Source organism: Passer domesticus, chromosome 18 (assembly GCF_036417665.1).
Source record: "Passer domesticus isolate bPasDom1 chromosome 18, bPasDom1.hap1, whole genome shotgun sequence".
Lineage (NCBI taxonomy): Eukaryota > Metazoa > Chordata > Aves > Passeriformes > Passeridae > Passer > Passer domesticus.
The window spans coordinates 9,662,460-9,688,538 of record NC_087491.1 but is presented as its reverse complement, the minus strand read 5'-3'; the positions used below and the strand labels follow the sequence as shown (position 1 = coordinate 9,688,538).

Below are 26,079 nucleotides of genomic sequence, written 5' to 3'. Positions count from 1 at the left end.
CAGGAAACTGTCCCAATATATTTGTCATTTCTGTTTCCAAGGAACCCTTGTTCCTTGGAAACAGCCACAGCCCTCTGGTTCAGGACAAAGGAAGGGTTAAATTATTGCTTTCATATCAATTAAAGCTTGCAAAGGCTTTGCAGGTCCTGGTGGTGTCTTGAGTGGAAGTTCCCCTTTTGGTTTGGTGTATTTGGGGTTTTTTTGCAGTTCCAAGTCACGTAGATGTTCCTATTAATATGTATTTGTTCAGAAAGGCATTGCCCATGTAATCACATCATTGCTGCCTTCTCAAGGGCAGAATTCCAGGGAGATAAAGGGCTGGAATGATGCTTCAGTGCAGCCAAGGACTGCAGAGTGCATTTCACCCACTGCTGCAGCTTTAGCAGGGGAAGGGGCTGTGGGCACCCACGGGTGGGGGTCTGGCACCTTCCCACCCCTGGAAGTGCTGTGGGAGCTCAGGGATGATGCGTTCATGGAATTCCTGCCTCCCACTTCCCTCCCTGCTCATCCTTTGCCTTTGCAAGTGCTTAAGCCCATGAAAACCTGCCCAGGTGAAATTATAAATCCCTTGCACACCTCTTTCCCTGTTCTCCAGTACCTCAATCCCTTTTCCATTTCCCTCTTGCAGAACTACATGAACCCCCTGAGGCTGGTACTGACTCCCCAAGACATGGAAGCTATTTTTATCAATTTGGAGGTAACACCGTGGGCATTGTGCCTTAAATCTTTGTTCTTTTCACAGCAGCTCAGCCCTCTCCCTGCTTGGGAGGAGGTTTTCTGATTTCCTCTTGGATTTGTGCATTCACTTGGAGAGCTCCAGCCTTTCGTGTGCTGTGGAGCTTAAACTGCTTTGGGAGGCATTCTTTAACACTCAGTTTTACAGGTGGGGAATATATGAACTCTAGGAAAGAAAACAATTCTATCTAGTGGATGTTTCAGGGCTGGGGCTCTGGGTTTTAGCTGATCTGGGCACAGGGTGATGAAGGGATTTATTTCTCCTTTGGTTTGCACAGGGTCTAGGTCAAAACCTCATCTCCTCCACTCCTTCCATCCCATCTCCTGCTCCCTCCCCACCCTGGGCCATTTCTCACTGCTGGAATTACACCCCTGTCCTCCAGGCCACTCAGGGCTGCCCTCCACTAGAACAACTTTCTTTACAAACACCTAAAAGAGGGAAACCCCTGCCTGATGGAGGAGGGAATGTGCATTTCTCTGGGCTCTGTTTGCCCACCTGCTTTGAATGTGTGTAAAGTGTTGACTGTTGCTTGGTTTTAGGACCTAATTAAAGTGCACTTCAGTTTCCTGAGAGCCATCGATGTCTCGATGATGTCTGGAGGAAGCAGCCTGGCAAAAGTGTTCCTGGAGTTCAAAGAGAGGTAAAGGAATCCCAGGCTTCAGGCAGCTCCAGTTTGAACAGATTTGGGTTATTTGTGGAGATTTAAACAGAGTTCTTGTTACTCTCTACTACAGCCTGAAAGGAGGTTGGAGCCAGGTGGGGATCTGTCTTTTTTCTCAAGTAACAACAGGACAAGAGGAAATAGCCTCAAGTTCCACCAGGGCAGGTTTTGAATGGATATTAGTGAAAATTTCTTCACTGGGAGGGTTGTCAAGCACTAGAACAGGCTGCCCTGGAAGTGTCCAAAAATTGTGTGGCTGTGGTGCTCAGGGCCATGGTTTAGTGGCAGTGCTGGGTTGGTGGTTGGACTCAGAGGTATTTAAATAATAATAAATAATTCTGTGATTCCAGAGATGCCTTTCACAGCAGCCCAGGTTTGCATCCTCCACAGCAAACTTCTCTCAGGCAGCTGAAACATCACTGAGAGCTGACATTAAGCAGCCAAATCCAGCCACAACTGTCAGATCATCCAGGGCAGAGGCTGGGACATCTCCCCTGTGACCACCAGGCTCAGTGGTGGGGCTCCTGCAAGCCCCTCCCTGGATTTTTCTGGAGCTCAGCATCCCCGAGGAGGCTGAATATCCAGTGTGATTGTGGGGACACCTCTGAGGGGATAAAGATGAGCTGGAGTGGAGTAAAACCTCAGTGGCCTTCAGGGGTTTTGTGTGGTCTCTGCAAGCAGCAGAGGGCTGTGATGTGGTGGGGTGACTCCTGCTTTGATCAAAGTGGTTCCTCACTCTCAAAGAATCTCATATTTGGCACAGAGCTCATCCTGCACCTTCTGCACGATGAATAAATGTGAAAGTTTCTGTCACAAACAGAATCAATCCTGGGTTTTGGCAGCTGCAAGCAGGAGCACCCCAGCACGCAGAGATAAGGTTGATAAAAGCCTTTAATATCCTTAATACTAATCAAAGGGTGATTCATTGTGGAATGGTGCCAGGCTGTTATTTCACTGTGATTAAACCAGTGTCTAGACACAGAAATGCCATTCAGAAGTCAATAACTGCAGAAATACCATCTGCATTAATAACACACCGTGAGGTCACATCTTCCATCATTCTGGGGGCCTCTTCTTATAAAGGGCATTTTTTTCTGGGTTAAATTACAAAAATATTTCATAGAGGAATGCAAATAGTTTCGAAATACTCATAAAACTCACTTAGGTGATTTTGATCTCCTGATTCCTGGCTCAGCCCCGTGCATGCCAGTGCATCCCTGGGGCAGAGCTGTGGACACAGGGAGCAGGGAGGGGACACAGGAGGGGTTGTGGAGGTGACACTGCTGCCCAGGGAGGTGCAGTGGCTGTGAAGGAGAACGAGGCTGGGTTTTGAGCCATTAAATCAATGTTTTCTTCTGTTGACATGCTGGTGGGAGCTGGCAGAATGCTTGGAGCTGCTGAGTTCCATGCAGATGGGTGAAGCAGCTGACCCCCTGGCTAAGGGAGCTTGCAGACAACTTCCTGAAGGACCTGAAAGCCTTGGAGAGGTGTGAGGGAAGGAGCCCCAGCAGCTGTGAGGTGCTGATGGTGGATCTGAAGCTCTCTTCAGTCCATGGGGACTTTGGGGACATCAGTGCTGTGGGAAACTGCTGCTCAAGGAGGGTTTTACTTTGGAGAAAATCAGATTGTTGGGGATGAAGAGTTTCGAGCAACCTGATGTAAACAGGCAGAGTCCTTTCCTCCATCAGGAAAGTGAGGGACACCACATTTTACAGCAAGGGGATTTCAGTGCAGGAGGAGGAGAAGGTGAACTCGCTGGGGAGGCAGAGTTGTCCCACCAAGAAGGGAACATGGACCTCCAGAGTTCCCACTTGTTCCCTGAGTATGGGACCTTCCTCCATCAAATCTATCCATGACAAACAGCTCCTGCTGCCCTCCACATCCTTGGAGACACTCTGGCAAAATGAGGCATTGCTCCTTGGCTTTGCAGGGGCCTTTTCTAAGGAAATAGTTTGTAAATCTCTTCCTCTGGAAGCCAGAGGTTTGAATTAATGCTCCTGAAGCCTTTTTGAAGCTCTCCCCATGTTGGCAAGGTAGATATTATTGTGCCTTTGCAGAAGTTGTCAGGGGAAAAAGGTGGAAGAATAATCTTTACTGGCTGCGGCTCTGCCGGGGCTGTGGCTCCATAAATCTCTTTATTCACTTCCCTGCAGGGTGTGAATGTCCCATGTTTATGGAGCAGCTGGGTCAGTGGTTCCCAGGTCATCTCCATTGAGAGATGAGGCCCCCAGATAATGGATGAGGTGCAGTTTGTGATGGAAGATGTGTCTCAGCAGCAGCAGCACAGTTAACAGCCAGGAAGGGGGAGAAAACCCAAACCTGTCAGGCAGGATTAATGAGGGAAGTGAGGGAAAAGGGGGAATCCATGACAAAACTGCTCTTTTTTTGTCAGTGTTTAAATTTATAGCCCAGGGTGTCCATGCAGAGCTTCACTGTGTTTCCAAAGGCTGTGACAACATTCTTCTCCCAATTATCCAGTCTCTTGATCTCTAGGTCCCCGTGGCACATTCAAGAAGATGTGATTCTAAAATGTGACAGAGCCATCATGGAATCACTGAGTGTTTTGGGTTGGAAGGGACCTTAAAATCCATCCCATTTCACCCCCTGCCATGGGCAGGGACACCTTCCACCATCCCAGATTGCTCCAAGCCCCGTCCAACCTGGCCTTGGGTAATTCCAGGGTCAGCCACAAACTCTCTGGGCAACTTCTGACAGTTCCTCACCACCCTCACAAGGAAGAATTTCATCCCACTATCTCATCTAAAACCAGGCTTCTTTGCCCTGGCCATCCAGCCCCTTCTGTTCACCATGAGCTGAATCACCTCCATAGACTCCGGAAACTTCTAATTGTTCAAACGTTGAAAATTTAAATGTCAAAAAGCCACACAATAAAAGAGTGTTTACACTTTGCTAAGCAGTGAAATGGGGAATAGCTGTTTGCCTCGGCCTTTCGCTGTACACACATTTATATATCTTTTATAACAGCTTATAACTGCCAGCATTTCCAGTTAAACCTGTGATTTTCCTCCCTCCAGGCTGCTGATTTATGGCAAGTACTGCAGCCACATGGAATATGCCCAGAACACCCTGAACCACCTCCTTGCCAACCGGGAGGACGTGCGGCAGAAGGTGGAGGTGAGTGGGCAGGGGGCTGAGTGCTGCCCCCAGCCCTTGCCCCAGCTTTGGGAAGGACCTGCTGGAGCTGAGGATGGAGTCTGGGGAATGTTTGATTGACCAGAAGAGAAGAAGGGTGTCAGAGTGTGTCTGTGCTGCCACAGAGGGAGCAAAGCTGGGGGTTATCCTGTCCTGCCCCTCGTTTTTCCCTTATCTCCTCACCAGACCCTCACTCTGTCCTTCCTCCCCAAGTTTATCCAAGTTAAAACAAACCAGTGGCTTTATCTGAGTGGGACTGGCTGGGACAAGATCTTTGAGTTGTGCAGGCCCTGGGCATCCCCAAACCAGGAGCAACGTGTTCTCCAAAGCCACCAGCAGCATCGGGGACCGTCAGAGGCAAACCCAAATCCCCAGGCAAATACCAGAATTCCTGCCCTGGCTCCTTCGTGTGAATAGGGGCTGATCCAGACATTAAGGGAATGAAAGGAACCCCAGAAGGGCTGCATTGTTTGAGCTGCCGTTTTTACCCAGCTCTAATTCCTGCTTTGCTCTTGATGCTAATCGGAATTTGCCGGGCTGTCTGTCCGTGTTACCTCACCTCCTGCAAATGTGCTTTGATTCCCTGTGTGAACCCAGTCCAGGGGTAAAACTGCAGTTAGGAATTGTGGAAAATGTGCTCCCTGTGTCTCACAAGGCTGGTGCATCCAGTTGCTCCCTGGTTCTGCTGTCTCTCCCTCCCTTGTGGCAGCTCTGTCATGCAGGGGGGCTGAAAATGGGTCTGGGCAAAGGTAACGGTGGCAAAACTTCCTCCAACCACAATTAGCTCATCTTAATGACTTAATGCTCATCAGCGACTCCAGAGCCACAGGCTGCATGCTCAGTGCCAGCCCCTCACAAATCAGTGGCTTGGTTCAGAGAGGAGGTGGCTCAGGCAGATGGGTTTCGTTTGACATTTCCCCAGGTCTGGGAGCATTCATACAGTGCCCTAATGAGCAGCATCTCATTAGGCTGGAGCAGCTCATTTGCATGGCAGTGGCTGGAATTTAGGGTCCAGCCCCTGGTAACCTCTGTGGTGGGAGCTCAGCCCTCGGTGCCTGCAAGGACCACAGGTCTGTGGGCATCAGAACTGAGTTCACAGGAGCCAAACAAACATTCTCAAGACTTCAGAGACTTGTTTTAGGTGGGAAGCTGTTGTTTTCTCACTACTGATTTATTGATCTCCTTCCTAGGAATGCACACTAAAGGTCCAGGATGGGAAATTCAAATTGCAAGATCTGCTGGTGGTTCCAATGCAAAGAGTTCTGAAGTACCATCTCCTGTTAAAAGTAAGTTTTTCAGCACTGGCACTTCTCTCTCTGCTGTAGCATCTTTCACCTCTGTCAGTGGAGGGTGAATCATTGCCAAATGCAGAGCAAGGGTTAGGATTTTTATTCCCCTTCAAATGAAATAATTACCAGAGCTACTTAACACGACATAATATTTGTGCTGTCTCCTAAAGCAGGGTGACCCAGGGTAATTCTGCACTTGCTAGCCACGAGAGGCACTTAATGAACATAAAATAAGCTTGCATATAATCTGATTATGTGTGAAATTCCTCCAGTCAGCTCCGTGTAACAGATCTCTCAAGCACCAGCCCTTGGTGTGTTCCCTGTCCTGCAGCCACAGCTGCCTGCTTGGGCATCCCTGCATCCCTGCCACCTCCCTGGCATCCCTGCAGTCACCCTTGGAATGCCTGCAGCCACCCTGCCATCCCTGTCACCACCCTGCCAACACTCAGGCAGACCCTGTCCAGTGCAAGCAGGGTCTGGAAATCTTTCCTAGCACATCCAAACTCCTTATTTTTATTAATTTATGTTTACTTTTATGGTTTATTTTTATTATTAAATTTTATTTTATTATTAATTTTTATTATTAATTTTTATTTATTTGATATTTATTATTTAATATTTTATTGGTTTGTTTTTATTTCAGGAGCTGCTCAGCCATTCCTCAGACCGGCCAGAGAAGCAGCAGCTGAAGGAGGCTCTGGAGGCAATGCAGGTACAGGAGGTGAAGTGGGGAGGGGGCTGTGCTGGCTTTGGGCTGCAGCAGAGCTCAGGATCCCTCTGCTCTGTGGAACAAAAATTTGGGTTTAAAATCCACCCAGGAGCAGCTGGAGGGAAGGCAAGGTCTGCTCCTTTTGGGCACACCTGTGTGCGTGGATTGTCACCTGGTGTGGTGGCCTCACAGCAGATCCCTTGTCACCACTGTCCACCTGAGGCAGAGGGGGGAGCTGGGGTTTGTTGACAAGTTGGGACTCTTCCCTGATTGCTGCTGTGTGTGCAGAGGCTGTGCCAGATCCGGCTTTTGTGTCTGCTGGGAGGGATTTGGAGGAGCTCCAGAGGTATCAGCAAGTCAGGGAGTGTGGCAGCCATGGGAGCCTGCGTGTGTGGAGCATTCCCTGGGTGCTGTCAGCCAGGTGCTGGGTGGGAATCCTTTAATCCACCTTTTTATTTTATTTTGTTAAAGGGAAGATGTGTTTTCAACAATTGATGACTTTTGGCATCAGCAGTTTGCTTTGCTTCGAGTTGGTTTTTTTTCAGCTTTTAGCTGGAGCCCCCAAAATCTCAGGAAAACCATCAGCAACAAAAAAAAAAAATCAAATTGTAGAATCATCCAAATGTTTCCTGGCTCGGTTATGTCTCCCCACAGACACATTCACACCACATCCACTGTGACTGGAGGATGCTCATTACCTCCAGGTTTTTCCTCTGGAGATCACCTCAGGGTTCATCCCTGTGCTCGTGGTCACTTTGTTTTCCACCTCTGGCTTTTCTAACGTGGCTGCATTTCCTGGCCCTTACATAAGCTGGGTGACCTTCCCAGCCATTTTCCTGCCAGCCCAGGGATGCAGGGCTGCTGTGGGGCTCTCCCTGGAGCTGAGGTGCTTTGAAGGACGTTGCACTGCCAGCCTGCTGCTGTGGCCTCAGATGAACGCTGTGCCTGGTGACAGCAGCTCAGCCCTGGCCTCCTCACCCAGCACACTGCTGAAAAACAAATGTGTGTTTGCTCTGGCTCTGCTGCACACTCAGCATTTGCTGCAGGAGGATGTTGATAACCATCAGGGATGTTTCTCTCTTCTCCTCCCCATCGTCAGGAGAGTGTGGGAGCAGTTCTGACCACGCTGGGCTCGGGGGGTTTGGGAGCCATTCAGTTTGGTTTTAATTGATCTGTAAACCAAGGCTTAACTTCCAAGTGATGTCTTTCATCACAAGTCCAGCCTTTCTGTCTGCTGTGCTGGCAGGCAGCAGACATTGCTGCTGTCTGGGGTGAGGGCTGTGCAGGGGGGTGGATGCACTGACATTCCCAAAGGGATTCAGCTCCCTTTTATTTGGCTTGAACAGTTGCTTTTGCAAGGCAAGGGCAGGATTTGCACCAAAAAAAAATCATTTGTGGTGGGGTTTTTTTTGGTGCAGGTACCAATCCTCTGCCTGAGAATGCAGGACTGAGGTCCCAGGGGTGGTAGGGGAAATGCAGCTCCCAGTGAAATTCCACAACCAGCATTTGCAGGTTGTTGTTTTGAGTCGTGGTTGATCCTGGGATTGTGTTTGCCTGGGATTGTGTTTCCCTGGGATTGTGTTTCCCTGCTTCAGAAGGCTTTTGGTTGTGTCATTTCTCATCACCATCCCTGCCACCCCTGGCCTGGTGATGTTACAAGTATTGTCACGTAGATCTGTGATTATGGGATGTGATTAACCCTCCTTGTGTTGGGGAGCTGAGCGAGGTCTCACCCGGGGGGGATGTCTTAAAAAATCCCTGCTCAGATTTAATCCAAGTTGACAAGAGCTGTTGTTGAGGTCAAGGAGGGAGCAGATAAGAAGCAAACAGGCACAGCAAATCCACTCTGAAAGGTGCAAGAAGTTGTTCCAGTGGAAGGGATGGCTCCTTCTCTTTGATGGATGAAAATCTGGGGTTTGGGATCGCTGTGCTGCCATGGATTCCTGCATTGCCATGGATTCATGCATTGCCATCTTCTGGGAAATGGAAAACATTGCAGCACCTGCCTGGCTCTGGGAGCACCAGCAGCCTCACCTGTCCCAGGCTGCTCAGAATTCTGAGGGATTCAGGGAGCCAGGCTCGTGTTTGTTCTCCTGGGTAAGGTACTGTAAAGTAAAAATCACTATTCACCCCCTTTTTTTTTTTTTAAGGACTTGGCCATGTACATCAATGAAGTCAAGAGGGACAAAGAGACTTTGAAGAAAATAAGTGAATTTCAGAGCTCTATAGAAAACCTGGTAAGTTGGAAAATCCTCTTGAAGCCGGTTTAATTTGGTTATTATTAATGTATTTGGGTTTTTTGGGCAATTACTACTTATTCTGACGTGCTGAAAGATCCCCTTGTGATCAGACTCTCTCATGACTTGCTGATAGCCCAGAGGTGGATGCTCCATCACAAAACTGCTTTGGCTGGGATGGAGGGTGGCCTCTCTTTCTGGTGTTACGCTAAAAATGTTTCTTCAGCTTTTTCTCACATTATTAGTGTAGGGAGGACACAGAAGTTCCTCAAGCTGCCTATCTGGCTCCTATTTAAAAAGAGATTTTCTTTTGGTTTTAAGAGGACAGAGGTGAACTGAAGGGGGAGGAGAAGGGCTCATGTAAAAAGGCGCCAAACCCCCAGAATTTCTAGCAGGTATTTTAAGGAGAACTCCTCCTCCAAACTGCAGAGGTGTCAAACACTCAGCCCTGCTGCTGTGCCTCAGCAGACCTGGAGGGGTGCTGGCTTTGGGGGCTTTAAGCCTTGGCTTCATTTGGAAACAATGAACTTTTAATTTATGGTTATTTAACAGAGACAAAAATCCTTAATTCTTATGGAAACCTCTGAAAAAATAGCTTATTTCAGGTGGGGAGGGTTTGCAAAACTGCCTGGGCTGCTGAGCCTTGCCCTGGGGGGTTCCTGGGGGGCTGGGCCTGTGTTCATGGCCAGGCTCCCCTTGGAGCCTCCTCCCTCAGACACATGAACATTTTTGTAAGCTAGGCTACGTGCATAAGTAGATATGTACATGTGCCTTATTAAATTTCTGTAATTATTAGATGATTAAATTTCTGTAAAACTTTTGCCAATTACATTGACGCTAATTGCTTTGCACCAATGAATAGGATAAGTTATTCTATTGTATATTATATATAGTCAATGACTATATATATATATATATGTATATATACTATTTATATATATATCTTATTGCCAGGCTTGGCTTTCCTTCCATCAGAAACAACACAAAAACAAATTGTTCTTCTCCTTTGAGCCACAGTAGGGGCAGGGCAGGCCCAGAGCTCTGTCCAGGCAAGTTTTAAACACAGGAAGATAATTTGCTTTGCACCAATGAATACAATAAGTTATTAATTGTATATTATATATAGTCATTAACTATATATATATAGTATATAGTGTATATAGTATATATATTATATACTATAATAGTATATAGTATATAATATATATACTATATATATAATATAGTTATATACAGAATATATATAACTATATGTAGTTAATGACTTAAGATCATACTTTGTTAAGTTAATGACTTAAGATCATGCTTTGTTAAGTGTATATAAGCTGGAGAACACACAGAATAAAAACTTTTTTCTTCTTGGACCCTGATCACCTGTGTGTCACGTCTGACCTGAGGGTGACATCCCCTCCTTGCTGGGCTGCTGCTGCTCCCAGGAGCTCAGGCAGGGCTGGGGGGTGACTCCAGCCAGCTCTGGGGTTCCTCCTGCCCAGGGCAGCGTTCCAGGCTGGCTCTGGGCCTGAGCCCTGCCTTGTTTCCTGCAGCAGGTGAAGCTGGAGGAGTTTGGGAGGCCCAAGATCGACGGGGAGCTCAAGGTGCGCTCCATAGTGAACCACACCAAGCAGGACAGGTGAGTGGCCCCTGTCCCCAGTGTCCCCAAACATGCCCTCATCTAATGATTCCCCTTGACCTCGTGTCTTTAATTCCTGCCTGGAATTTCACTGCCATAACCCAGCATCAGTGTGGAATCACAGCAGGGCACGAGCACTGAACATTGAGCTGGGGAGCTCCTCAGAGCTTTCCAAATCTTTCCCCTTGGATTTTTTAATGGATTTCCCCTTGGAAATTTAATGGATGTTTAAATTTTTTGACTGGGTTGCTTGTTTATTTGCTTGCTTTGGGCAGGTATTTATTTTTATTTGATAAAGTGGTGATCGTCTGCAAAAGGAAAGGATACAATTATGAGCTGAAGGAAATTATTGAGCTGCTCTTCCACAAGATGACTGATGACCCGATGAATAACAAGGACATTAAGAAGGTAGGTGGACTAAGGATTAGCTCTGGAGAGCATTTTGGAGCTGTTTCAGGGTAGTATGTTCCCATTAGCCTTTTAAAATAGGAAAAAAAACTGGAAAATAAATGCTCAACTTTCAAGGCAGCCTTAAATAGCATTGGGAAATGTTTATTAATGTGGGGCTGGGCTGGATCCTTGACCTGTGTCCTGGCAGAACAGCCCTGAGGAGGCTGGGATGGTTGGAGTTAGGAAGCTGCTCTCTGCTTTCTGGCCCAGTGTCAGGTAGCAAACATCAGATGGGCAGGAGAGGAGGGCAGGGAGGAGGGAGGGAAGGTGCAGCATGTTCTTTCTCCCACAAGCTGCAGGGTGGAGGAGCCTGGAAAGGCAGCTTTGCACACCAGGCTGCCAGAATTGGCACTCAAAGCACTGAAGGAACATCATTTTCCTGTGGTTTGATGCTCACTCTGCAGCCATGGAGGAAAAACCTCCCAGCTCTTGCTTTAAGTGAGCCCCTTCAGCTGAATCCACTTCCCTGCCATGGGGAGAGCTGTGGTGCAGATGGGATAAGGGACACTGGGGTGACAACAGCCAGGAACTGCCTAGGGAACACTGCTGGCTTTGTGTTTTAATGAAATCTCTCTCCCCTTTGCTTTCCTATGCTTTCTAGTCCCATGGAAAAATGGTAAGCAGAGCACCCCTTTGGCTGTGTGTGTTTGTGTGCAGTGTGCTGACAGACAGGCTGAGCATATGTGCAGTGGGCAGGTCAGATGTTCCTCCTGGGCTGTCACTTGCTGTCAGGCACGGACAGAAGGGCTGGGGAGGATCCAGTGGAGCAGAAGAATCTGGGTTCACTCAGCTGCCACCATGAGGTCCTGTCTGCTCCAAGTGCACAGCGCCGGGCGGCTCAGGCGTCACTAACCGGGATGTGTGAGACACAGGGAGCTCTCCTTCCTCCTCCCCTGCTGTCCCCGGCCGTGGCTCAGCGCAGGGGGCAGGGACAGGCACTCAGAGCAGTGCCTGAGGCCTGTGAGTGGAAGCGTGGTGTGTTCTGCTGCGAGATCAGCTCTCTTTCCCCTTGCAGTGGTCCTACGGCTTCTACCTGATCCACCTCCAGGGCAAGCAGGGCTTCCAGTTCTTCTGCAAGACTGAGGAGATGAAGAGGAAGTGGATGGAGCAGTTTGAAATGGCCATGTGAGCATGGGTGGCTGCTCCAGCCCCGGGTGCAGCTGCCAGGAGTGGGGGAAAAGTGTCTTGGGCCATCAGGTCACTGCAGAGCAGCTCTGACAGCAAAACCTGTGGGGTGGGGAAGCTCCTGGGGGCTTGCTGGGTGAGTCCCTGTGCAAAGGGAGCTTGGAACTGTTCTCTGAGCATCCCCACCAAGCATCTCTGACACTGAGATGGGCTATTGGGCAGGAATCCTTCCCTGGGAGGGTGGGCAGGCCCTGGCACAGGGTGCCCAATCCCTGGCATTGTCCCAGGCCAGGCTGGACAGGGTTGGAGCAGCCTGGGACAGTGGGAGGTGTCCCTGCATGGCAGGGGGTGGGATGGGGTGATTTTAAATGTCCAATCCAAAGCTTTCTGGGATTCTCTGGAAGGACACCTCACCCTGGTGTCCTTGGGGAGCACCAGGCTGGAGCAGGAGCAGGGTGAGGAGGGAAGGTGGTGCTGCAGGGCTGGTCCTGAGCAGAGCAGGGCTTGGGCTGATGGTGACTCAGGCCAAACCCATGACTCCTGTCCCAGGGGAAGGTAATGGGCAAAATCCTCTCTCCACAACCAAGCCCTGATCTCCTTCCACACTGGGCTTGGTGTCTGTGTGGTGTCCCAGCTGTGACTGAGGTGCAGTGGGGACAGGCTGATAACTCCCAGGTCCTTCCCCTCAGGTCCAACATCAAGCCAGAGAAAGCCAATGCAAATCACCACAACTTCCAGATGTACACATTTGAGAAGACAACCAACTGCAAAGCCTGCAGGATGTTCCTGAGGTGAGCAACAACCTTGCTGCTGTTCTGCAGTAAAACACAGAAAGAAAAATCTCAAAGCTGAGGCTGGATTAGGATTTTCTGAGTTTGGTTTTTTGTTTTTTTTTTTTTTGGTTTTTTTTTTTTTGCTGGCACAGAGGAACCTTCTACCAGGGCTATCTTTGCCCCAAATGTGGAGCAGGTGCTCACAAGGAGTGCTTGGAGATTATTCCTCCCTGCAAGATGGGTGAGTAATTTCGTGAGCAGCTCGTTGCTGCACGTGAATGATCTGAGAAATTCACTTTGCAAAGCACTGATGTTTGTTAATGCATAAAAAACCACAAGTGTGCTCCCAGCCCACCTGCCAGAGCTGTAATTCACGTTGGTTGATGGTTTAAAATGCAAACAAAGGAGCAGAATTCTCCAAAGCAAAGAGCTGCATCCCATGGATGGCAGGGAGTCACAGCAGCTCTGTGCAGGGCTGGGATCTCCAGCGCTTGTGGGTGGGCATTGAGGAGAGATGATCAATTCTTCATCTAACAGTGAAAGCAGGAGGGTCTGCAGCAGGGAGAACGTTTCTGATGAGGAGAGATCTCTTCTCCAGACCCCAAATATCCCAAAGCCCAGCAAAAATGTGTGTCCTTGGTCTAAACTGGGCAAAGCTGGGACTCCCCTGTGCTCACCCAGGGCACAACCCTGGTGATGCTCCAGGGTGGGTCACAGAGGGCTTTGGAAAGATTTTGGGTGAGGAAGCAACAAAATTGCAGGACTCAAGTGACCTCAGCTTGCTTTGGCCTTCCTGCTTCAGCTCCACACTCTGCTGCTGGTCTGTTGACACTCAGAGAACCAAAAAATGGGGTTTTTTTACCTGCTGAATTAACCCTTTACCCCACCATTTCTCTTGCAGGTTCTTCAGCAGACCAGGTACGTGGTTTGGCCTTTTCCTCACCCTTGTCCAGTGTGGCTGTGGGCAGCTCATGGGAAGAGCCAGCACTGGCCTCAGAGGGGTCCCAGCAGCTGTGGGGCAGGACTGGGACCAGTGGGATAAGACTGGGGACCAGGGAGACAGGACTGGGACCAGTGGGAGAGGCCTGGGACCAGTGGGAGAGGATTGGGACCAGTGGGACTGGACTGGGACCAGTGGGAGAGGACTGGGACAAGATTGGGACCAGTGGGACAGGGCTGGGACCAGTGGGACAGGGCTGGGACCAGTGTCCTCCTCTCCAGCCTAGAACTGGCCCAGTTTAAGCAGCCCCAGAGCCCTCAGGAGGTGCCAGCACCCAGCTGGGGTGGGCACCATGGGCTGGGGGGTACCAGGGGGATCTGGGATGGGGTTTTCTCATCCCAATGGCATCAGGTGGCTGCTCATAGGGAGAATTGAGGCTGATGTGTCCTCACTGAGCCTTTTTCCTCTTTCTTTGCAGGATTCACTGGGTGCAGGACCTGGTAAGGGCACTGCTGTGGGGCAGGGACAGGTTGTGGCTGCAGGAATGCCCAGCTCTGGGTGTGTGGGAGGGGGAGGCTCCTTCCAAACCCAGGAGAGAGCTTCAGTGCCTGCTGAAGGGTCCTGTGCTCCCTCGTGGCCTGGGGTCCCTCCTGCCCCTGCTGCCCCCGAGTTTCTGTGGTGCCCTCGTGCCCCTGGGCAGCAAAGCTCTGCCCATCACAGCAAGGAGAGCCTGGCATGACACCCTCGTGCCAAATCCACCTTCAGGGCAGGGCAGGCATGTTCTGGCAGGGAGATTTGTTGCTGATGGGCAGCATGTCCAGTGTGCTCAGGGCCATCAGTCACAAAGGTTGCTGCAATAATTTTTTATCTTCCTGTGTTTAAAACTTGCCTGGACAGAGCTCTGGGCCTGCCCTGCCCCTGCTGTGGCTCAAAGGAGAAGAACAATTTGTTTTTGTGCTGTTTCTGATGGAAGGAAAGCCAAGCCTGGCAAAAAGAAACCTGAATCAAATTAGTGGTTTAAAAAACCCAAAAAACAACAAAACAAGCACAGAGTGCTCCTGCTGGGAGGGGAGAGGCAGAGGTGGGGAGGCATTTTGAGGATAAACACTGTGGGTTTGGTGCAGTGGGGGAAGTTTATTTAATGTGCAGTTGTTGGCAAGACAAGTGGACTTTGACTGGGAGCTTCAGGGGCGTTTTGAGTCCCAGGTCCAGCTGATATTCAGTGGTAGCTGAGTGTTCACTGGTCCCTTTTGCAATTGTGGGGTCACTGCTGAGCCTGCCAGGCCTTGCTGCTGGCCAGGCACCTTGATTTTCCTCTCCTCCCCTGGATTTGAGCTCCTTGCTGAGGCTCAATTCCAGGTGCAGGGCTGGGAGCTGGAGCTTCAGCTTGGCTGGGTCCTTCCTGGGTTTATTTTTGCTCAGGGAACTCAATCATGCATGTGACTGCAGGAGCCAAGAACATTCACTGTGGACACCATTCCTTTCTGCTTTCATGTTTCCTGCCCCTAAATCCTGCCTGCTGTGCCCTGTCAGGGGGTGAGGGGAGCAGCCTTCAGGAGGGCTGGTTCTGTTTGGGTTTGTTTCAGCTGGGACAAGGTTGTGAAAGTGTTTTGCTTCTCTGCCAGGTCCTAAAATGGTGGCTGTTCAGAATTACCACGGAACCCCAGCCCCTCCTGGGAAGCCAGTGCTGACCTTTCAGATTGGGGACGTGATGGAGCTGCTGAGGGGGGACCCCGACTCACCGTGGTGGGAGGTGAGGGTGATTCCTCTTGGGAAACTCCTAAACCAGTGACTTCTGCACTATCCCTTTGATTTTGGGGCTTTCCTGGTGCAGGGGTGTGCTGGGGCTCAGGGGCAGTTTGGGGCCTGTCCCCACCCCTGCCCAGTGCCCCCAGTGCTGATCCCAGTCTGATGCCCAGCTTGGCTTTGCAGGGGAGGCTGCTGCAGACGAAGAAGTCGGGTTATTTCCCCAGCTCCTCAGTGAAACCCTGCCCCGTGGATGCCAGGGTAAGTGCCAGAGAGGGGATGGAGCTGGGACTGCCAGCTGGGGTTGTCCCTGTCACTCTTTCCAGCCTTCTCCTCAAGACCTCAGTCCTTCCCTGGACCTTCAGTGAGGTGCTCTGCCTCAGAGGGGAGGGGGATCCCTCCTGCCATGGTGCAGGTGTCAGGGCAGGGTGGTCCCAGCCCTGTTCCCAAGGCTGGGGTTGGCATCATCAGATCCAGCTCTGTTCCTTCTCTGACCCAGGAGCAGAGTGCTTGAGATCAGGCAGGAAAACTGCATTTGGTTTGTTTTAATTGCTTTTAGCTGCTTGCTGTAATGTTGTCAGCTGCTTCCCAATTAAAAACCACTCAGGTAAATGAACCAACACAGCCTGCTCAGCCCAGCTGGGAGCTGAGAGGGAAATGCTCAGCTACAACACTGCCCTCCTCTGCCCAAGCCCAGAATCCGGGGATGGCTTGGCAGAGGGAAGCCTCCCGCGGAGAGGAGCATCCCACACAGCCCGAGGAGCTGCTGGCTCTTCGTTAATGAGCAATTCTCAATTTGCAGCCCCCCAACAGCCGGCCGCCCTCGCGGGAGATCGACTACACAGCGTACCCGTGGTGAGTGGGCACAGACACACCCCAGCCTTGCCTTTTGGGTGCTGCTTGCTCAGGAATCCACTCCAGGAAGGGATTCCACGTGCAGAGCAGCAGAGCTCTGCTTGCAGCTTTCTCTGTGGCTGTGGAGCTGCCTCGGTGGTGGTTGGGGGGTGTTGAAAGCCCTGGCAGCAGCTGTGGGGATTTCTTCACTGGTGGAGGGGGTTAGAGGCAAAAAGGGAGATGCTGGTTTCTCTTCCCATTTTGTGTGCCCAGAAAATGATTGTGGGAGGAAGGAGGTAACTCCTGCCTTGGCAGGAGAGGCTGTGCTTGGCTTGCCTGCTGCTCCTTCTCTCCAGCACCAGCCAGGTTTATGAATTCATGGATATAAATTAGCCCTGCTCTCCAGCTCTCGCTGAGGCCTCATTAACCTGGAGACTGATTCCCAATTAGTGGGTTTTTCCAGGTGTCAGGTACTTCAAAGGGAAGAGGCCACTCTCTGTGTACTTCAGTGGCTCAGCAGCCTCTTGTATATCTCAGGGCACTTCCCTTCCTGCTCAGGATATTTCAGATGTTGCTCCACCTGCCTTCCATACTCCATGCCTTTAAAAAAGATGTCTCTTTCTATCCAGAACATTCCTGTTCAAGGATACGAGTTCATTTTAATGAATTAAATGGACTAATTAACCTCTGGGCTCAGGTTTGCAGGGAACATGGAGAGGCATCAGACAGACAACCTGCTCAAGTCTCACGTCAGCGGCACCTACCTGATCCGGGAGCGGCCGGCGGAGGCCGAGCGCTTTGCCATCAGCATTAAGTGAGTAACTCCCCACTTAGGAGCTTAATAATTCAATATTTCTCACTCACAGAGGACGAGCCAGGGCTGGAGCATGTGGCTGTGGGGTTTTTTAAGTGCTTTTGCTGTCGTTGGCAGGTTCAACGAGGAGGTGAAGCACATCAAGGTGGTGGAGAAGGACAACTGGATCCACATCACGGAAGCCAAGAAGTTCGAAAGCTTGCTGGTGGGTTTTTGTTCCCCCTTGTAGCACTCTCTCTGCAAGTCGTGCAGGGGCTGGCAGAGACAGCCAGGTGCTTCTCCTTCCTTCCCAGGAGCTGGTTGAGTACTACCAGAGCCACTCGCTGAAGGAGAGCTTCAAGCAGCTGGACACAACTCTGAAATACCCCTACAAATCCCGGGAGCGCTCTACCTCCAGGACCTTCACCCGCTCCCCAGGTAAAGCCCAGCATGGAAAACCTGCCCCTTCCTGCCAGCTCTAGGAGCAGTGGGTGAAGGAATTGACAGCTTCACTGTAGGCTTTGAGTTGCTCAGTTTGCAGATAAGTCCTTCTGGGCTGGTGGCATTTTCAGGATGGGTCTCGCCGGAGGTGGAGGGGTCTGGCCAAGCTGGGGCTCTCTGGCACTGCTGCTCTCTGAAGGGACAGTTTTTGCTGGTTCCCCTCCTGTGGTTTTTCACCCTGTGGTTTGCCCACGCTCAGGGATGTGATGTTCACTTGGTGGGATTTAGCCTGTCTTTCCCACCCATGGGAGATTTTTGTGTTTTAATGGATCCAGTTCCAGTGTGACTTGTGGTGGTTTGAGTCCCAGTGGGACTCCTTTAATGGAGGTGATGGGTGAAAGGGTAAGTCTGTGTCTAAAAGAAGAAGAAAGGAAAAATCAAAATAAAGGGAAGAAAAAAGTGCAATAATGCAAGATGTTGTTTTGTCCAAAAGCCTGAGTGCACAACTAACTGCTTTGTGGGGAAAAATAACTTTTAAATATTTTTCTCCGTGGTATATTTAGAAAAGAATACCAAAGAAAGACAGGTTTTAAAAGTTGTTTAAATACCTTTTTGCAATAAATACAACCCTAGGATGAATTTGGAGCCCCCAGTGGCTGTGGGGCTGTGGCCAGACCTTTTCTCAGCTGTCCCAGCTTGGAGCCCCTGCACAAGACCCTCTGCATGCTTTGCCCTGTATCCCTCCTTCAGCTTTTAAAGCATTGTGCCTTATAATATTTTATTTTAATTTCCTTTTTAATGCGTGTTCTGCCTCTTTCTGTTTCTCTCTAACCTCTTTGCAGCCTCCTGCGCTTCCTACAACTTTTCTTTTCTCAGTCCTCAGGGCCTCAACTTTTCTTCTCAGAGCTCCTCCAGTCCCTTCTGGTCAGGTACCAGTGCCTCTCCCTGCTGGAGAGACCTGCCACCATCCCCAGCTTGAAAGCCATCACCAGTGGCACCTGTGGGGTCCCCCCTGTCCCTCCATCCCCACAGGCAGTTCAGGGGGACCCCAGTGCTGCCCTGGGAAATCAGTTAATTAGGTTAATTAACCGTGGCTTGGTTGGCAGCAAAATGCACTCCCCCCTCTCCCCAAATTCAAGGCAAGGAGGAGATGGATTTGTTGCTGTTTGAGAAAAGGGGCTAAAATTAACAAAAAAAAAAAAAAAAGTGGATGTAGCACTTTGGGATCTCATGATGTACTTCAAGCTCGACCTGCTTATCCTGTGTGTGTCACCCTGAGCATCAGCATCTCACCCTGTCCCAGTCTGCCCTTCCTTGTCCTCCAGGAGAGCATCCCAGTGTCCTGCAGGGTTTGAGCTCTGCTCTCTGGGGCTGCTCAGGAGCCCTTGCTGAGGGGACAGGGACACACCTGAGCTGTCAGGGGTGTTTTGGGGCTCAGTGTCCCCACTGAGAGGGCAGTGTCACCCTTTCCAGGCTGGTGTCACCCTCCCTCTTGATGGCATCAGAGCAAAATCCTGCCAGATTTTCCTCCCTTTGAAGTTTTTATCTTTCAGTCTCTCCTTTAGGCTGGACAGAGAAAATCACCAGCAAAGCCACATGTGCCTTCCTTGTTTGGGAAGAACACTGAACTTGTCAAGCACAAATCTGGGCTTTTGAGATTCTCTGACTGCATAGAAATTACTGCAGGAAGTGATCTGTGTAGCAAGGGGCTCTGAGCAAGCTCCTGATGACAGAGCTCAAAGCTGCCTTGATTTCTGTCCATCCTCCAGCCTGGCTGCCTGGCCAGGACAGACAGACCCTCCAGTGGTTGCACATTGTGTGTCCAACACCATCGCCATCCTCATCTCCTTCCACCCCAAGAGCTGAAAACCTGGGCAAAGCTTTCCCTCAAACTTTGTTCAACCTTGGTTTGCACATTTTTATAATTGAAATTAACCCTTGGAAATCCTGGGAGAGAGAGGGGAGTGAAGCACAGCATCCCCTCAGAGTGTTTATTTCTTTTTTGTGAACTTCAGAGGATGTGCATTTTTCTCCTCCTCTGCCCATCCCACCCCTCCGCTGTGTTTCTCCAGCTTTTTTTCCTGTGCCCAGATTTGGGGCAGGAATGCTGAGTGCTGCCCCTGCCTTCCCCCTCCTTGTGCTTCCCCTGAGCATCCCCTGCCTGAAGTGATGGAGATCCCTGGGGCTGGGGCTGTGCTGGTGCAGCTCAGCTCCTGGGAAGGCTCCTGGGGTCATCTCCTCATCCCAAGGTGCTGCTCAGTGTCAGGGTTTGGCACCATTTGGTCTCCAATGGGACCAAGCTGCCAAGGTTTTTCCCTGGCAGGGACAGGAGCAGGGAGGTTCCAGGTTAGGAGCTGGTTCCTCCTCATGCAAAGCACACAGGATTCACTCAACACCTCTAGGAGAACCCGTTCCCAGCACTCTGGTTTTGAAGGAGCTTAAATCCGAGTTGATTTACAAAAGTGGTTCCATCAGGTGCTGGGAGCTGGGTGGCAGCTCCACAAGGCAAATCTCCCAGACCTGACACTGAGAGCTGAACAGGATTTTCCCATGATGTCTTTGTTAATAATTGTGTGTTCCTATGAAATCCTTCCTTCTACCACCTCCAAATAGTGCCCTTCACCCCAGTGACCCCCACTCCACCCCTGACCAGCAGAGAGGAGCTCCTCAAGCCCTCAGAACCCTTCAAACCCAGCAGGAACCCCGACCACCCCACCCGCGCGGGGCTGAGCAGCTCGGCTGATGCCACCCCTCCATCCGAGCAGCTCCAGCTCTTGGTGCCATGCTGAAAAACCCAGGTTGAACCCATCCAAGCTTTCCCCAGGCTTCAGCCAGCGTGGGGGCAGGCGCTGAGGCGCTGTGCTTTGTCCCCTGGCAGTGTTCACCCCCCGGGTCATAGGCACGGCCGTGGCACGGTACAACTTCGCGGCGCGGGACATGCGCGAGCTGTCACTGCGGGAGGGGGACGTGGTGAAGATCTACAGCAGGATTGGAGGGGACCAGGGATGGTGGAAAGGGGAGACCAACGGAAGGGTGAGTGCCCCCAGGGGGATTCCTGCAGTGGGATGTCCTCCCTGCTGTCAGGATGGTGAAGGGAAGGGGGTGTGTCCCGTGTCCTGCTTTTTCCTGGGTTCTGGGTGGGATGTCACCTTGTGAGAGCCTCCTCTGTGTGGCCATTTGGTGCTTTGTGACACTGGCAGTGATATCCAGGGCACACAGGTGGCTGGGAGGGTCTGATCTTCCCTAAACCTGCCCGTGGAGGATGTCTGCAGGCCCTGCAGGGCTCAGCAGCCTGGGAAAACCACAGCCTGGAGGCTTGGCCTGGTGTCCCACAGATTCTGCAGCACTGGAGGCAGATTCTTCCTGCAGACAGATTCACCCTTCCAGGGTGATGTACTCCATCCCAAATTAGGGTGATTAGGGCTCACGCCATCAGGGTCTGGCACATCCAGGACTGGCAACAGCACTTGATGGCAGGGCAATAATCCCAGTGCCAGGACAGGAGCTCCCTTAAATAAACAGAGCTGGAAGGGCCCTGCAATGATCACAGTGTCAACTCCTGGCCCTGCACTGGACACAACCCCACCCTGTCCCTGAGTTCTCCAAATCCTTGAGCTCCAGCAAGCTTTGTGCTGTTCCCCTTGAGCTCCCCAGCTCACCTGTCCTGTCCCCCCACAGGTGGGCTGGTTTCCCTCGACCTACGTGGAGGAGGAGGGCGTGCAGTGAGCGCGGCCGCGGCCGCTGGAAGTCGTCGAGCGCCCGGAGCCAGCAGCTGCAGCCTGAGCACACTGTCCCCGTGCTGGACACCTCCCAGGACTGCCCCTGCAGCCCCTCACGACCCCCCCTGCGTGCAGGCTGCCCCAGCCTGGCCCCTGCTCCGTGTACAGAAGATTGCTGGGCTGTGGGATGGCGCCGGTGGAGAGCCCCGGGAGAGCCGCGCTCTCCCCGATGGACAGAGCTCAGAGACTCTGGGTGCCCAGCAGGGCCTGGGCACTGCACCCCTCTTGTGCCAGGGGGTTTTAACAGCCACCCTGGGGATGCTGGAGGGGGGCTGAGGCAGGTTTTGTGCCTGGGTGAGAATCTGGGGAGGGGGTCCAGGGGAGGGAGCCCCAAGGAGGCAATGCAGACCCCCTGCCACACCACTCACGGGGTTCCCAGGTCAGGATTTTGGCAGTGGCCCTGGCAGCCATGGGCAGCACTGTGCTGTGGCCAGGGTGAGGGGCAGGGTGGGCACACCTGGCCTGGAAGGAGGAGAGGGCTGTGACCATTTTGACCCTCAGGTGTGGGCTAGAAGTGGACCTCCAGGTCAGCCAGGAGGGCAAAAAGCCATTTTGGCACCCCGAGCCCATTTTCTTTGCAGTCACCTCAGTCCCACCAGCCTTGCTGCAGGCAGGGGGGTGCCCAGGGATCAGACTGGTCCCACTGGTGAGCAGGAGGTCTCAGTGCATTGCAGGACTGGAGATGTGCTCCACACAAGGGTTTCAGAGGCCACCAAGGCACCAGGTCCATGCAGAGGACGTGTCCCTGGGTCTGTCCTCCCCAAGCCAGGCTGATTTTCCTTGCAGCTGTGACAATTCCCACCTCGTGAGCTCAGGGTGAACCCACCTGAATAAGGGCTACGCTATCAAGTCCTGAATCCTGTCCCTGAGCTGTGAAAGCATCTCCTTTTCCCAGCTGTGTGCACTTTTGGGGGCTGGCAGCATTGCCCCTGCTCTTCCTCCCACAGGCTGTTCCTGCTGCTGCTGTCAAGTAAAGGTCCTTGTGTTGTGACATTCCCACTGTGTCCTGAGCACCCTCTGTCCTTCCCAAAGTGCAAATGCAAACAAAATACACGTGTGGGAGCGTGGCAGGGAACAGCTTCCCTGTGTCTGAGCCCCAGGAGCTGCCTCTCTGAATTCGTGGCATTTTGAGCTGGTGCTTCCATGCCCTGATGTTGTTCCCCTGGGATTTGGGGTGTTCCTGCTGTGGGATCCTGCTGCAGGTCTGAGAGATGCCAGTTTTGGCTGGGTGAGCAGTGCTGCTGGCATGGGGGTCTGCAAACAGAGCAGCAGAACAATGTTTTGTGTGAGAAATGGAAGAGTTTGGATCTCTCAAGGATGAGGAAATGTTGCTGACTTGGGGATTCCATGCTGCTGCTCAGTGAGAGGCCCAGAGCCACCCTGCTTTGCTCCTGGAGCTCTGGGAGTGTGAGGTGTGTGCAGCAGGAGGTGACAGGGACAAGGGGGGCTCAGGGCATTCCCAAGGTACTGTTTGGTGCTAACCCCTCCCAGCCAGCCCCTCCATGGCCAGCTTGAGGGGGGCAGCCAGCAGGGAGCTGGCAATTCCCTCTCCTGTGCAGAGCAGAGGGTGCCACTGTCCCCTTGTCCCATTGCAGAGGCTGTGCTGGAGCTGAGGGGACAATTTGGGTGGGTGGGACACACAAACTCCTGCTGGCTCCTGTTCTGCCTCACATCCTAAAGCCTTACAGCCCCTCCTGTTGAACGTGGCCAAGTCTGTAAGGTGGCAAGGGCATCACCTGGGGAGAGCACAGCCCTGCCACAGGGACCAGGCCACCTGTGTCCCCCAAAGGGACCCCCACCCTCTGCCTGCCCTGCCAAACCCCCCCAGCCCCTGAGAGCTCTCCCTCTTGTGTTTACTGGTGTAAGAAACTTGTTAAAAAAAAAAAAGAAGAGATTGTTCTGTTTGTAAGTAATTATTCAGCCATTTGCCACAAATATATCTGTGAATAAGAAAGGGAAATGTTTTTTTATGATGGCGAGAAAATTGGATGTATTATTTTAGGTCGTCGCAGATCGTTCTGGATTGCAATGGGATATGTTGGAAAATAATATGTAAATTCCTTGGGTTTTTCCTTTGCACTGCACTAACTGGGCTAGGGTGGAGGGGGTTTAAAGATAAAACTGTTTGTTTAATGGAATAGTTTATAGCTGGGAATTTGGAAATCATTTGGAATAGCTTGTAATGCTGGAATAGAAACTTTAGCTGCTACTTAGAAACCCTTTTGCATGTGGTTTTTCCAGGCCTTTTTTAAGTTACAACTCATCAAAGTAAATTCCCCAACGGAGAAAAAAAACCCCAAAAATAAAGTGTAATTTTGCTGATAGGTTTTTTTTTTCCAGCCATGGTTTTTGATGTGCCAGGGGTGTCAGGGTCGTTGTCACTAAAACCCCCTTGGCTGCACTGGGGCTCAGGGGGGGCTTGGCCCATCCAGGGAGGATGGCTGCTCCCAGGGATGGCTCCTTCCCGATTCCTGGCATGAACAGTAAGTGCTTTTACCCCTCCAAAATTTGGAGTAGATCCCTCCTGTGGTGCCTGTCAGGCTCCTCATTCCTGGAGCAGCTGCCACTCGTGCAGTTGTCCCATCCAGGAGCTTTCCTGGGACTCCTTTTCTGAGCTGAACCCCCGCAGGGTGGAGGAAAGGCTGATTTTCCATGGCTTTTAGTCACTCCTGGATATCATATTCCAGAATCCCACCTGGCCCTGCAGGCAGCAGCGTGTTCCAGAGCAGTAAATAAGCTGCAGAGCTGCTTATAAAAACCTGAGGTGTTCGAGAGGCCTCACCTTGAGCAGGGATGGGATGTCCCTGTGAGCTGCCATGTAATTTCATTAAGAACATTCATTTTTCCCACCCTTGGAGTCCCCAGTGCTTCCCTTTTCCCAGGGTCAGCTGGGAGGGGCTGTAGCAGTGAGCAGAGGGCTTTTACTCGGACAATCAGGGCTAAATTTTGGATGCTGGTTTTGGAAGGTGCTGCCCAGCCAGGTGTTAAGCCTTGGTCCAGATGCTGACCCTGCATGGGAAAAGCCCTTTCCTCGTGGCTGTTTGGTCTATTTTAGTGGAGAATCTCCAACATTCACCACTAAAATACCAGGTTTAGGTGCCTGGTGCCTCCCGTGCTGCTGCTGAGCCCCAGCCTGGCCCTGGGTGGGTGAATGGCACAGCTGGGCTGCCAAAAGCAGCACTGGAGCTTGCAACCCAAAAAGGCAGTGCAAAAATCTGTTCCCATTCTGTCCAGCCTCTGGGGACATCCCTGCCAGCCCAGGGCTGGGGACACTGAGCCCCTGGGGAGTGGCTGGAGTTGGCAGGTGGGTGCCTCCACCGTGGCTTCATGCCAAAATCTGCTCCTGGGGGTTGCTGCAGTGCAGGGTCTGACACTCAGGAGTGAATGGGGCATTGATGCAGCGTGCCCTGCCAGGGCCAGGTGCAGTAACCAGAGCAGGAGCAGCGTTCAGGGGCATTAACAGCAGAATGAATTCCAGCCAGCACAGCCGGTTCCATCCTGCACAGCCCCTGGCCTGTCCCAGGAGCGGGGGGACACGCCAGGCACGGGGTTTTATTTATTATTCTCATTTTTTGCCCCAGTAAGAGCAGCTGCTGATGAAATCCGTGCCATGAGCAGAGCTCTGAGCAAACACAGCCTGGGGGTTGCTGGCTGCCCTGTGCCAGCAGCAGCTCCTGCTCCTGTCACAGGGTGACAGCCACCTGCCCTGGCCCTGGCACTGCCCTCCAGCCCCTGTGAGCTCACCAGCCCAGCCAGGGCACCCCAAAACCATGGCCCAAACTGCTGTGCCTCCAGGGTGGGGAAACTGAGGCAGGGGGAGGCCAGGAGGAGAGCTCAGCACAGCAGCACTCTGTGGGATTGGGGTGATTTTGGCTCAGGGTCAGGTGCTGGTGGTGCTCCCCAAGCCCAAACTGAGGTTGTGGGGCAGAGCTGAGCCTGCAGCTCCGCTGAGGATGAGGATTGGGGTGGCAGAGGCAGTGTTGACAGTGTGCAGCATGCCTGGCTGCCTCAGCCCTGCATTCACCACGTTTTCTGTGACCTAGAAACTCCAGCTGGCGCCTGAGCTGCTGCGCTGCTTTAATTTAGAATTAACCTAAAAATTATAGGGGGAGATTGAACTGTGTAGGCTCCCTCTGCACTGCACTGATCACCCCAAAAATTAACCCTCTCATTCCTGCTCTGGAGTCACATCAGGGCTCCCAGGGGCTGCAGGAGCTGCCACTTTGCCCACTGTCCATCCTGAGCTTGGTGAAAGGCTCAGGCTGCTGAAGTGGACTTGGTTTTGTATTGTTCTAGGTCTGGTCTAACCCAAAGGTCATATTTATAAATTTGGACATGCTGATGAAATGGTTCTGGCCTGTCAAACAGAAACACCCCACTGCAAACAGGAGTTTAGACTTGTTTGCAGCCCTGTGGTTGTTCTGAGCAATTTAGTCCAAGGAGAAGCATGCAGGAACTGGGGCTCTCTCTGTGAAACTGAGAAACCAGTTTTGTCTTTGGGAGAGGGAGGGGAAACGCTGCTGGAGACAGGGGATAAAGCTGGAATAAGGGAACCCCCTGGCTCCTGTTCAAACCCTTCCCAGGCTGGGGCAGTTTGGATGCACACTGGGTACCACAGGCTGTCCAGCAGGCACGAGCAGAGGGGTTGGTTGCTGAGGAGCAGAAAGGGGGCACTTCCACTTCAGCTGGATGCTTAAAACCCCCCCAAAATCCATCCCATGGCTGCTCAGAGCTCTGCAGGGGTGGGAGATGCTGCCTGGGGGACCATGGTGCTGCTGGGACC

At 51.7% G+C, this 26,079-nt stretch overlaps 1 protein-coding gene across 7 annotated transcripts in view; it reads left to right on the top strand.

Moving 5' to 3' along the window:
• The window catches only part of VAV2 (vav guanine nucleotide exchange factor 2), a 119,220-nt gene extending 95,600 nt beyond the window's left edge, over positions 1 to 23,620 (top strand). For 2 of the 7 annotated variants that reach the window (XM_064394110.1, XM_064394112.1), the window contains 23 exons: positions 629 to 697; positions 1,276 to 1,376; positions 4,433 to 4,532; positions 5,741 to 5,836; positions 6,483 to 6,551; positions 8,699 to 8,785; positions 10,330 to 10,415; positions 10,691 to 10,823; positions 11,467 to 11,481; positions 11,881 to 11,990; positions 12,680 to 12,781; positions 12,916 to 13,004; positions 13,665 to 13,681; positions 14,182 to 14,203; positions 15,329 to 15,456; positions 15,636 to 15,710; positions 16,252 to 16,304; positions 16,981 to 17,097; positions 17,215 to 17,302; positions 17,391 to 17,514; positions 18,360 to 18,446; positions 20,396 to 20,550; positions 21,196 to 23,620. In XM_064394110.1, coding sequence (XP_064250180.1) covers positions 629 to 697; positions 1,276 to 1,376; positions 4,433 to 4,532; positions 5,741 to 5,836; positions 6,483 to 6,551; positions 8,699 to 8,785; positions 10,330 to 10,415; positions 10,691 to 10,823; positions 11,467 to 11,481; positions 11,881 to 11,990; positions 12,680 to 12,781; positions 12,916 to 13,004; positions 13,665 to 13,681; positions 14,182 to 14,203; positions 15,329 to 15,456; positions 15,636 to 15,710; positions 16,252 to 16,304; positions 16,981 to 17,097; positions 17,215 to 17,302; positions 17,391 to 17,514; positions 18,360 to 18,446; positions 20,396 to 20,550; positions 21,196 to 21,243 — 1,971 coding nt within the window. In that variant the 3' untranslated portion in view covers positions 21,244 to 23,620. Of the gene's footprint in view, positions 1 to 628; positions 698 to 1,275; positions 1,377 to 4,432; positions 4,533 to 5,740; positions 5,837 to 6,482; positions 6,552 to 8,698; positions 8,786 to 10,329; positions 10,416 to 10,690; positions 10,824 to 11,466; positions 11,482 to 11,880; positions 11,991 to 12,679; positions 12,782 to 12,915; positions 13,005 to 13,664; positions 13,682 to 14,181; positions 14,204 to 15,328; positions 15,457 to 15,635; positions 15,711 to 16,251; positions 16,305 to 16,980; positions 17,098 to 17,214; positions 17,303 to 17,390; positions 17,515 to 18,359; positions 18,447 to 20,395; positions 20,551 to 21,195 lie in introns of those variants that run through there. The other 5 variants (XM_064394113.1, XM_064394111.1, XM_064394114.1 and 2 more) reach the window with 4 other exon arrangements.
• Positions 23,621 to 26,079: the final 2,459 nt, after the last annotated feature.